The sequence below is a fragment of the Pelophylax lessonae genome (assembly GCF_965119305.1).
Source record: "Pelophylax lessonae genome assembly, chromosome: 8".
Taxonomy (NCBI): domain Eukaryota; kingdom Metazoa; phylum Chordata; class Amphibia; order Anura; family Ranidae; genus Pelophylax; species Pelophylax lessonae.
Window position 1 is genome coordinate 299,859,845 of NC_138775.1, and position 12,656 is coordinate 299,872,500.

General features: G+C 45.2%; 1 protein-coding gene across 1 annotated transcript in view; it reads left to right on the forward strand.

Moving 5' to 3' along the window:
* Positions 1–12,656, forward strand: part of KIF2C (kinesin family member 2C) — a 54,433-nt gene that overhangs the window by 31,049 nt on the left and 10,728 nt on the right. Inside the window, exons 15-17 of the mRNA XM_082266476.1 lie at positions 2,524–2,666; positions 3,139–3,343; positions 7,967–8,077. Of these exons, the coding sequence (XP_082122602.1) occupies positions 2,524–2,666; positions 3,139–3,343; positions 7,967–8,077 (459 nt within the window). The remainder of the gene's footprint in view (positions 1–2,523; positions 2,667–3,138; positions 3,344–7,966; positions 8,078–12,656) is intronic.

The window sequence follows — 12,656 nt, forward strand, 5'->3', positions numbered from 1 at the left end:
AAAAGGTGAAGAGGATGTGCAGAACACCGAATCCCTCTTAGCACCCACGTGTGAAGGAGAGGTAATGCCCTTACCAACTCAACATAATAAAACACTTGAAGAGATGACACCAGCCAGTGTGATGAATAAGGGGTCCCAACCTTTCATTTTTCCACCCAATGTGTGGTATATAAAAAAAAAACTCTATCAAAGGCAAGTCAGATGGTACGTGATGTATTCTCCAAACTATAAGGCAGACTATCCAGACTAGCAGGCAGCGAGCTTTCATGTAGATCCTGTTGCTGCAGGGAGGTTAATCTTTCCTGTACTCCTCACACTCTTCTCTGCCGCCAGTTCCTGCAGGATTGTCTGCCTGATAGTTTGGAGAATACATCACTTACCATCTGACTTGTGAAAGACTTGCCTTTGGTAAGAGTTTTCATATACCACACCGGGTGGAAAAATGAAAGGTTGGGACCCCTTATTCATCACACTGGCTGGTGTCCTCTCCAAGTGTTTTATTATGTTGAGTTGGTAAGGGCATTACCTCTCTCCTTCACACGTGGGTGCTAAGAGGGATTCGGTGTTCTGCACATCCTCTTCACCTTTTTTTCACTTTTAAGATCGCAGCCTTTTTTTATTTGGACTGAATTTTTCATAGCACGTTCATTTTGTGTTCCATATATCATTACCTGTGTATTTGTATATTAGGTATTACTGTATACAGTTTTTCCTTTTGGTTTAACTAACATTCACTGTTCACATCTAGCGCACCCATTTATTGCACAACTACAAAGCAATGAATCGTGGCTGCAACCTGTGAGCACTTTCTTACAGTTCGGGGAAGCAGTAGAAATGATATTGCACCATTTGATTCTATGGTTATGTACTTGTGGACCATCCCAGGTCCAAAATCCTTTCAAAATGTTTATCTAAAATCCAGCTCCCCTATGTACTAATAATGTACCTCCGTTGCAGAGAAATCTGATTGTACGAATTTGCTTTAGATTTATCAAAATTATGGAATAGGAGGACCCACCTCTGTATCCATTCACTCTGTATCCATTCCCTCTGTATCCATTCACTCAGACCCTTGCACTACATCAAGGGTGTGCAGGCCGCATGTTTCCCTGGGCCATCTGGAAGGACTCTGGGGATGCCGTGCAGACACGGCAGCTGTTGGCTTACATTAACAAGCCAGGAAAATGCAGACACTTGGTGGGATGCTGGGGATGCTGTGCAAACCTAGCTGATGGATACAGGGTGTGTGCACGAATGAGGTCAGCTGGTGATTCGCTTCCTGTGTTTTTTTATTTTATCTCTCATGTCCGAAATCTACAGAAAGTCATGAAGTTTTCTGTGAACAGAGGGCTAAGGTAAAGCATTGCTCTAAATCAGAGGGCTTTTATTTTTCTGCAACAGATATACATAAGTAGTATATTGTTACATGGGGGAGTTGGATTTTAACCACTTAATCCCCAGAGGATTTGGCTGCTCAAACACCAGGGCCTATATTGCGATTCGGCACTGCGTGACTTTTAACGGACAATTGCACGCTGTACCCAAATGGACGTCCTTTTTTTCCCACAAACAGAGCTTTCTTTTGGTGGTATTTGATCACCTGTGCGATATTTTTTTGGAAAATAAAACAAATTTTTCACTTTTTTTTTTATATGAAATTCCCCAAAAAAATGTGTTTGTTTTTTTTTTTTTTTTTTTTTTTAGGCCAATTTTTGTTTTCTGCTACATATTTTTGGTAAAAAAAATCGCAATAAGCATATTTTGATTGGTTTGTGCAAAAGTTATTGCTTTAACTACGGGAAAGATTTGTCATTTTTGTGTTTTTTTTTTTTTTTTTTTTTTTTTTTTTGTCCCCCCGCGGGACTGCGGCAGACAGATCGGACCCTTGACTGACATTTTTGACACTTTTGGGGGGTACCAGTGACATTACTACAGTAATCAGTTAAAAATATTCACTGTTACTGTAAAAATCACACTGGCAGGGAAGGAGCTAACTTGGTAAACGGTGGGTTAAGTGTATCCCTAGGGGTGTGATTCTAACTGTGGGGGGGCGTGGCTTGTGATGTAACCACAGAGACATACGATCCTACATAGCAGGATCATGTAGTCTCTGCTGTTACACCAGGGAGAATGATAGACGGCTTTGTTTACATCAGCCGCCTGCCTTTATCCCTCTCCAGCGGGAGATCGCGAGTGACCGGCGGACATCGGAGCCGCCGGTCACTCACGCGGGGATGCCTGTGAAAGGGTGGGAGCGCGCCTCCGGCGGCGCGCGCGCTCACCCCCCACAGGCGGTTGAGATAGTGATGTACCCCTACGTCACTTTGCCCAGCAGCGTCTGCCTGCCGCAGTATATCTGCGGTGGGCGGTCGTTAAGTGGTTAAGCAAAAAAGGTGAACTTCGGCTTTTTGTTTTTGTTTTTTTGCCCTCCCAACAGTCACAGCCGCTTATGGGGAAAGAATAATTGCAGACCCCCGGTTTTAGATCTGGTTTTAATAATCCCTCCGCTATCTTTGTATTCAGGTATTTGATCTCCTAAACAAAAAGGCGAAGCTCCGTGTGCTGGAGGATGCTAAGCAGGAGGTGCAGGTGGTGGGGTTGATGGAGCGAGAAGTTACGTGTGCAGAAGATGTCTTTAAGATGATTGAGGTTGGCAGTGCCTGTAGGTGAGTGCTGTATTCCCTTACTGGGAGTAATGACCTCTTGGGCCTTGTTCTGTCATACTTCAGCGTATGCCCGTGTGAGGGCTGTGTTTGCACGCTCGGTGACTCACAAGTGTTCTATGCATCCCTGTACAGGCAGCCCCATTCATGTTGGTTGGAACACATTTGCTGCTCCTGATTTGCCATCAATGTGCATGCATTGTCCCCCTAACACACCCTGTCTGCTTTTTGGGCTCTGCACCTGCATGGCTGCCATATTGGAAGCAGCAGCTGTATCTGTGTAGCCGCTTTATGCAATTGACATGAATGGAACTGCTTACATGACATGCACAGAACACCTGTGGGCAAACGCAGCCCTCCATCGGCATTTTCTTTTATTGGCCATACACTGCCATGTCTGTCTTGTCATTGGGCAAGGGACTGGCCTACAGCCATCATTTTATTAATTGGATTTGTTCTCTTCCCCCCCCTTCAGGACTTCCGGTCAGACGTTTGCAAACAGCAGCTCCTCGCGCTCTCATGCTTGCTTGCAGATCATCCTGAGGCGGCGGGGGAAGCTTCACGGCAAGTTTTCATTGGTAGACCTTGCTGGGAATGAGCGAGGTGCCGACACTGCCAGCGCAGACCGCATCACCCGAATGGAGGGGGCTGAGATCAACCGAAGTTTACTTGCCTTAAAGGTAATGATGTGGTTGCTGTGCGGAGGAAGGGCTGGCATGGTTCATTCCACATTGGTAAATTGCTCTGGAATCTGCATAAAGGTTAACTGATCCTGGTCTATAGGCAGGGCTGCCAACGGGGTATCACCAGGCCTAATATAAGGGGCCCGGACAGCAGGGGATTGGTGCAGCAGGAGGATGATTAAATAATGCACTGTCTGTGTCTCCCGCCAGCAGCTGAAAGCCAGGTTCTCCCTCCTCTCCCGCTGGCTTTCAACTGCTGAAGGGAGACACAGCATTGTTCTGTAACTGTCTTCCCATCCCACTGCACCGAAATAATACATTTTCTAAAGTCCTCTCCCAGGGCAGCATCTGAGAGGTCTCCTCCCACCTAAAACAGGAAACCCAACATCCACCATTTTTTAACAGGCCATCGCATATCTCTGTTCTTGTGATTCCTCCAGACTAACAGGAGCTGCAAGCAGTTTTTCTTCTAGGCTCTGTGCTAGTTTCAAGGGCCTCCCCGTCCGAATGCCTGCACAGTCCTTGGGAGGTTAGGCAGCTTCAGGACAGGGGCAACTAGAGGACCCCCCCCCCCCCCCCTCGGGGTTACTCCCTCCTTTTTTGCCTGAAGTTTTGCTCCCACTGGGGGTAAGCACCCCCCCCCCCCCATCGGCAAGCATCAAATCGATGGAACCCTGAGAGTGTCTCACTGAATGCTGCAGGGCCAGGAGGCAGGGGGGCACTTGATATTTTTCCCCCAGGCACTGACTCCTACCTGCTGTGATATGGAGCACATGGTGGACCAAGATGGCAGTGTCTTGCTCGTGGGACGTAGTGACATCCTCATTTCTGACCGGCGCCATCTTGGTAAAGGTACACCACACTTGCAGATACATCCCGATTGGGTGCAGCGAGTGACATCCCTTCCGGTTTCGCCAAGCGGGCGGTTTTTGGAACCTGGAACATGCAACCTTAATCTTACGGAGCCAGACACCTTCTGCAGCAGGGAGGACATAGCACACTATCGGCAGGTATGTGTCTATCCATACTACTGATGGGGAAGTTGGGGGTGGGGCCGGAGCAGGGGCAGGAACGCTTTCAAGGAACATGTGTTGGATGTTTGCTTGAAGCGGACCATGTTGGCTGCTGCACCATCCTGCCCTGTAGAGCCAGGACCTCTCTAAGGTAAGCCAGAGCCTGGTGAGGCCACCTCTGTACTTGCCAAACCACTATGCACATAATGCTAATTAGTGGTAGCAGCAATTTTGTCTGAGACCAGCAGCGTGCATTCCCTCCCTAAGCCTGTGCGTCCTATGAAGGCAAATGGCAACCAGCTGGGCCAACAATCTTTGCCAGTGCATAAGCAAACCTGTGGCAAAAGAATCCCTGGGAGTCCTAAAAGGATTTGTCTCCTCTGTAAAAGTCAGGCACCTTCCTCTCCCTTCAGTCTGGGTGCAATCAGGTCTGTGCTTGATTTCGGTGTGGATCCTGCAACATATAATTGACTGGATCTTGGATAGTCCTCTATGCAAGGGCTGCATAGACTAACCTGTGCCTAATGACTGCTCGTTATCAGAGGCAGGTGGTGTATTTCTGACTGTTCTGGCCACATCTTCAGGCTCAGGATGACAGCAGCTTTAATTTACTACCAGGCCTGACAAGGTTAAGGCTGACTCTGCATGTTCAATTATCTTGTGCAATTTTCCTTTTGGATTTACCAAAGACTGTGTGATGAGGTCAAAACGAAAGATTTTCAATTGTACCCTATTAGGGATTGTATAATGTATGGCCAGCCGAAGACCTCAGGAATTGAGACTTTGGGTGCTTCTCACCTGAGTTAGATATTCAGATTTACTTCAGTGTATTTTTCTCTATGGGTGACTCATTCCAACTAAACATTTGGCCATGGTCAGGGAGGAGTGGCAGCTTTACCTATCATCATAGGTTACTAGTATCCACCACCACTTGGTGCGCTCACCTTCACACTTTTTTAACCTGAAGTCCCCCAGTACTTCCACTGTATAGATATTGTAATGGAACTGCGACCCACAATGTGCTTCAGTCAGAATACCACCTCCCCCAGTCTTGAACATGGATATTGGATATTAAGGCCGCCAATATACAAGTGTAGCCGACAATAGCTTGTATAAGATCTTGAAACTGTTTATTGTATAAGATCTTGAAACGGTTTATTGAACAAACACACACAATATATACCCCACCAGGTCAGGTGCCTGATTACATTATCATATACAGAAATTGAATTTGCATAACTAAGGAACAACCAACACAAACCGTATTCTACTCCCCCCCCCCCCCCCCCTAGCAACAAATACCTGACAGTGATTTAATTAACTTGAGCTAGTTAACTAGCAGACTTGCCAGCATCAAGCTCATGAAGTACAATACACATTTTTAAGTGTAAACCCCATCCCCACAGACAATAGGTGAGTTAATTAACAGTTAACAATGGGACAGACATGCTTAGCAGAAAACACAACACCTCAATACAGACAATAGCAGGAGTCCACCAGTTAAGACAGTTAATTTTCCCATCGCACACCTTCCTGGATATAGGCACATCAGTTGTGGGTGCTGCAGTGATCACCAGCTGGTCACTGGATCTATTACAGATGCATACATATTCGCCAGCACATTGTCATCACATGCCTGACGAAGGGGTCCTGCGTGACTCCGATACGTTGCACCTATTCTAATGTGATCCTTTTGCAATAAAATTTCTTCGGACTGCTGCGCAAGATCCTTGGTGTGCTAGAGAATATATATATGCGCACCTATTTAAGACTTTCCATCTCCTACATTGAAGGACATGGAACAGAGGCCAATGTGATTGGTTCTTTTAATGAACATGTTCAGATCAAACAAACCAGGAATAGTCTTCATATATTTCTTGAGATATTATTCATAAATATTACTGCCTCATAAGTAATACAAACTATATTCTGTGTCCATTAAGTAGACACAGGGTGACTTAAGGCTCGTACACACGAAAAGAAAATCTGTAGGGAAAATTTGTCCGACCTGTTGAATTTTCGGATTGTTAGTATGGAGCTTTTCGACAGCCGACTCCGACTTTTCAGCTGACAAAATCCTGATGTGTAGGCTATAAAAATTTTTGTTGTCCGTAATACAACGTCCGATTTTCGTCTCATTAGTACAGATTTTGAAGGAAAAAAAATCTTAAGAGCAAGACTAAGCATGCTCAGACGAAAGAACACATACAAAGCAATCCAACACATGACATCACTTCTGAAGTAGAATTCTGTCATACGGGAAAATTCGTATGAAAATAACCTCTTCACTTTCCACATCAGACTATCATGCCATAAACGGATGACAGATCGTTCGATAATCTGATCGTGTGTATGGGGCTTTACACAGAGGGACCTAGGGAGCAGAGAGATTTCCCAACCTCTCTAAGGTAAGCTGCGTTCCACTTGTTCTGCCTAGTGTTAGGAATAGGACCTAGCTGCCTGCTGGGACTTCGTTCTTGGCTGTAATGGGGAAAGGTTTTTGTGTTTTTGTTTTTTTGTTTTTTTTTTTGTTATACTAGTTAGTTCCTGAGGACCAAGATCAAGAGGAACTACAAGCAGCTGCATCTGCTGCAACCTCCAGATGGCTGTGGCAGATGGTGGTACAAGCCTATTCCCTGAGGGGTCAGGTTCCTCCTTTCCCAGTGAAGGCTCATTCTACGAGAGTGCGGAGTGCCTCTTGGGCTTTTCCCCATCAGGCTTCGGGGCTACAAGTTTACGAGGCGGCAACTTATTTGTCTGTGCATACGTTCACAGAATTGTACAAGATAGATGGGTTGGCATCCGCGGATGCTTCTTTTGGCCGCAAGGTTTTGCAGGCTGCAGTTTAAAAGAGAATTCTGTTTAGTTTTTCTTTGAGGGTTCAATTTTTTCCGGGTGAGCTCCAGTTGTTCCTGGTTGAGCTCCATGTTACCCGGTTGGCTAAGTTTAGCCATTGGGGACTTGTGTTTTTTTGTTTGTTCGTTGTTTCCCACCCCTCATGATGATACTGCGTTGGGACATCCCTATGAGTCATGAAGATAAGGAGCTGTGTCTGTCGTTGAGCAATAGAGAAAACTGGATTTTTGTAAGCACTTACCCTAAAATCCTTTTCTCTGAAGTTCGACAGACGCAGCACCCACCCCTCTACTCCTGAGGTATGGGGTTTTTTTGTCTTCTAAACTGTTAGATGATAGTGGAGTCTGAGGGGTTATGCCTGCTGGGGCAGCCCCCATAGGCGTGGTTAAGTTTTTTTTTTCCTGCCTAGTGCCTATTCCGAGAAGGAGGAGCATAATCCAATGAGCCATGAAGATGAGGAGCTGCGTCTTGTCGAACTTCACAGAAGGATTTTACGATATGTTCTTACAAAACATCCAGTTTTTCCTGACAGCCTAGTGCCGAACTAGTTTGCTACTTATGTATATGGCTTGGGACATCATGTGAGTGTGTTCATGGCTTGGGACATCGTGTGAGTGTTTATTACTTGTTACAGGTGGAACCTCGTATGTATTTTGTGTATAAACTGTTAGCTGATTATACAAGATCAATGATTTTGGGGAACGAATAGACCTGAGGCCTTTTCTAAATGTTATCATTTTGTGTGTTCCAGGAATGTATCCGTGCGTTAGGACAACACAAGGCTCACACCCCGTTCCGGGAGAGTAAACTGACCCAAATCCTCCGGGATTCCTTCATTGGGGAGAACTCCAGGACTTGCATGGTAATACAGAGCTCTGTGCTACTTCTGTGCATTGTACACTGTTTATACACACATGACATTGGCCATTTACCATTGGGGAGGTTTTGCCCAGTTCTACCAGAACCAGCTACTTAGGTACTGCAGTTTGCCTAAAAGGGTGCATGGCTGACAGGTGGGTAAATGTCCATATAAAGATGGAGGGGTTATGCTGTGCTTTTAACCCAGGGCTCGACAAACCCCAGGTGCGACTGGAATTAGCAGCCTGAGCTACATTGCAGCAGGTGTTTTGTCCCTATGCGGCCTCCGCCTGTGGGTGTGTGGACTAAAGCCCTGTACACACGTACCGATTGTCGGCCATAAATATTCGGCCGACGACCAATCGGCCGATTGTAGGCTTGTTAGTATGATGCTTCCGACAGCCGACAGCGCATTTTCGGCCGAACAGAATCTGTCGTGCAAGCATTAAAATTTTTGTTGGCTAACACCAGAACGGCCGATTGTTTGCCAGTCAGTACATAATTCGGCCGACAATCAGCAGATTTGCAAGACTGGGCATGCTCAGAGAAGAAAAAATACAGGGAAAGTTAACCATCACTTCTGCAGTCGGCGGACAAAATTCGTGTGCAGTCTTTTGCACTTTTCAGCGGACAGGACAGCCCTGGACAAAAGACTGCCAATCGGTCGGCCGACGATCGGTACGTGTGTACGAGGCATAAGATGCCGCACCGGCCGGTAATTGAGCCCATGGCTTTGCGGCCTGCTGAAGCGAGATACTTGCGTTGGGGAACTGGCGCCCTCTTGTGGTGGCTGGGACTGTGCCAAGCAGTCCCTGGTGGTGCTGAGGGTTCTCACTGCCCGCCCATCTTCCTAAGAGAAGAGGTTGAAGGTGTTGTGGGCTTGACCTGGCACCGCCCTGTCCTTACTGGTGAGTGAACGGGGAGTGTGGGGCAGCTGGTTGGAACAGCCTCAGTCCCATTTACACCCCAACAAAGAAGGAAACAGTTAAATTTTTTTTATTAAAGAAAAAAAAAATTTTTCATTGTCATGCCACACAGCGAAGGCCCTTTTCACACGGGCTGTCTGATCCGGTCCCTGTCAGTTTTTCAGGTGGACTTGATCATACCCTTCAGTCTCCTCTATGGAGCGGCAGATATCAGCGCACAAATGTCTGCTGACACCCGCCGCTATCTGATCCTGTCTGCCAAAAACAGATGAATGGTGGTCCTATTTTCCATCCGGCGAAATCAAAGAAAATGGACAGGCAGTCCGTTTCCCCCCCCAACTTCCCCATAGAGGGGGAGCGGGACTGTCGGTGTTCACTGTGCATAGCGGAGGGGACAGGACCGGTCATCAACCTGCTCAGTGGGGATTAGCGGAGAAATCACCGCTGAGCAAGCAGATTCCGCTTAGCAGAGGCGCCCGTGTGATTTGGGGTCTAAGGTGGCACGAGTTACTGAATCTCCTATTGCCCCCTCCTTGCTGCCCTGTCCTTCCCTAGTGAGCCACTGCCCATCACACCATCAAGCCAAGTACACACGGGACGAATGCTGGGCAACTTCGGCTGGTTCAATAAACTGCCCGCCATTCGCCCCGTGTATGGCAGCCGGTCTGATGGAAGCCGACCGTTCGGCATGCTGCGGAGAAAAAAAATGGCTTCTACTTTTTTTTTTTTTTTCAGCACTGTGTTTAACTGACAATTGCGCAGTCATTCAACACTTTACCCAAATAAAATGTGTGGGGTTTTTGTTTTGTTTTTTTTGTTTGTTTTTCAACAAATAGTGCTTTCTTTTGGAATTTGATCACCACTGCATTTTTTTCAAACTTTTTTTTATCTTTTTTTGCGCAATAAACAAAGACCGACCATTTTGAAAAAAACATTTTCTACTTTCTGCTATAAAACATATAAAAAAATTAAAGGATCGATCATTCCCCCCCCCGTCAAAGCTTTGGCATGTAACCAATGTACTTTTAATATGATCGGCTGGTGCCAGAGGACAGAGTGCCGGAGACTTGCAGATTAGCCTACAGGGGGTAGTCGTCTCCTGCAGGTGGAGATGCAAAATTGTGTGTGTGTGTGTGTGTGTGTGTGTATATGTATGTATGTGTGTGTGTATATGTATGTATGTGTGTGTGTATATGTATGTATGTGTGTGTGTATATGTATGTATGTGTGTGTGTATATGTATGTATGTGTGTGTGTATATGTATGTATGTGTGTGTATATGTATGTATGTGTGTGTGTATATGTGTGTATGTGTGTATGTGTGTGTGTGTATGTGTGTGTGTGTATATGTATGTATGTATATGTGTGTGTGTATATATATATATATATATATATATATATATATATATATATATATATATATATATATATATATATATATATATATATATATATATATATATATATATATATATATATATATATATATATATATATATATATATATATATATGTATGTATGTATATATATGATCTTGTGGCAGTAAAAGAGCTATAGTGTGGTCTCAAAATGCACTTGGGCTATTGCACTATTACTCCTGATGAAGCCACTAATAGAGGTGAAACTTGTGAACACCTTAATAGTTCTTCTGATAGGAGCTGTGCAATGATCTCTGATATTGGGAAGCGTTTTTTTTAGTTCTTTTTAAGGAGCAGAAATGCAGAGGACAATGGCAGCTGTTGGAGGAAGGTTTTGGGTAGACTGTTTACTGGTGATGCAATGTAATATAAAAATAGAAGAGAACCTCTTTGTAGCTAGGAAGTTGGTGGCCAGGCAATGGATGAGGGAGAAGCCCCCCCCCCCCCCCCCCGGGCTTCCCACAATGGTTGAAAGAGGTCAATTCCATTTTGCCGTATCGTTGTATTATGTATAAAAATCGGGGCTGCCCCACGAAATACAATAAAATCTGGGACAGATGGATTCAGAATCTGGCTATTTGCACCTAGTGGCTCCACTGTTGCTGCAATGACACGCATACCCTTCTACTTGTACTGCACCGTTCTCGGTACTTCTCCCCCCCTGTGATTGCTATCTACTCGCTTCCCCTCTGTCAGCAATGTATGCAATGTTTTTTTTTACTCATGACTACACTACTGTTTGTAAAATTTTGTCCTTGTTTCACAATAAACTCTTTTTGGAAAAAAAAAATGGAAGAGAAATCCAAAGTATGACAGTGAAGATAAAAGTAATGATAAAGATAACCTTGAAAAGTTAGAAATGTAAGTGCCCTAAAACATGGGTAGAAAATGTGTAATTTTTTATATTTTTGTTGTTGGTAAGGGTGAATAAAAACACCAGTTCATCGAAATCTACCCGAGGGTGTTTGTCAAAACCATTTCCCACATCCCTGTACATTGTGTTCATTCGGATGACCGTTTTACGAAAATGACACTTCCCACTGACACCACAGATTGTGGAAGGGAGTTCCACATCCCTAACGCTCTTGACAGTAAAGAACCCCCTGTGAAATTTAAAGTTAAACCGCTTCTCATCCATTTTCATTCAGTGGCTGCGTTTCCTCTTAGGTGACCTGATAACGAATGGTTTTCTTCCTATGCTAGAATCATCCGTGAGTTACTTGTGTATCACCATCATATCTCTTCTCTATCACCATCATCTCTTCTCCAGGGAGAGTCTAATAAATAGAGGAGAAACCTTTTTTCTTTAGCTTTGGATAGATTGGAGAAGGATTAGAACACCTGTGAGTTTTTTTTTATTGCCGTTTGTGTCCCTGTTGGAGAGATTAACCTTCTTTGTTTTGTCCTAATGAGTCAAAGTAAATGAAAATCCCAAATTTTGGATTATCCCAAAAAAAAGAAGGGGGGGTGGGATTATCTCTGCAGAGATTTACTCACTTCCTGTTTTTGGCTATGGGACAGGAAGTGAAGTTAAATCTCCCCAATGGGACACAGATGGCGAAAAACCTTACTGGGGTATTTATTCCTCCTTTAATCCAAAAACTCCAAAATGATGATAAACAAAATTGCCTATAGTTCTTCTTTAACCACTTGCTGACACCCTGAGCTTCCTTGTGGTGGAACATGTTGGATCCTAAACACAAAGGGGTTCAGTCCTGCTGCCTCCAGTCTATAATCCACTAATGGTTTTGATACAGCCTGCAGTGTACCTACTGAAAGGCCTCTAGAATCGGAGTGTCAAACTCCATTTAATTGCGGCCATATAATCATTATGATTGCCCTCAAATGGCCGGTTGGATCCGTAAGACTAGATGTCCAGAGCACCGCATTCCCCCTCACATCAGATGTCAAGATCTCCCCCACCATCCGAAACAAAGTGTCCTCCACCCTCCCTTACGTGCACACCCTAGTGTTGCTGCCAGAAAGAAACAGGGGGCAGAGCTGGTAGGCAGTGCAGAGTCTGGAGGAGGGCTGTAGTCAGCTGCTGAGACCAGAGGAGGTGCAGACCAGAGGGTGCTGCCGCTGCAGAGGTGCAAGATCTGGAGGAGTTCTGTCCTGCCAACTGCTGAAATGAAGGGGGTGCCACAGCGGCAGAGGGGCAAGGGCCGCATGGAATGGGCTGGCGGGCCTTGTGTTGGGCACATGTGCTCTAGAACTTGCAGCCTAGACTTTGGCCCT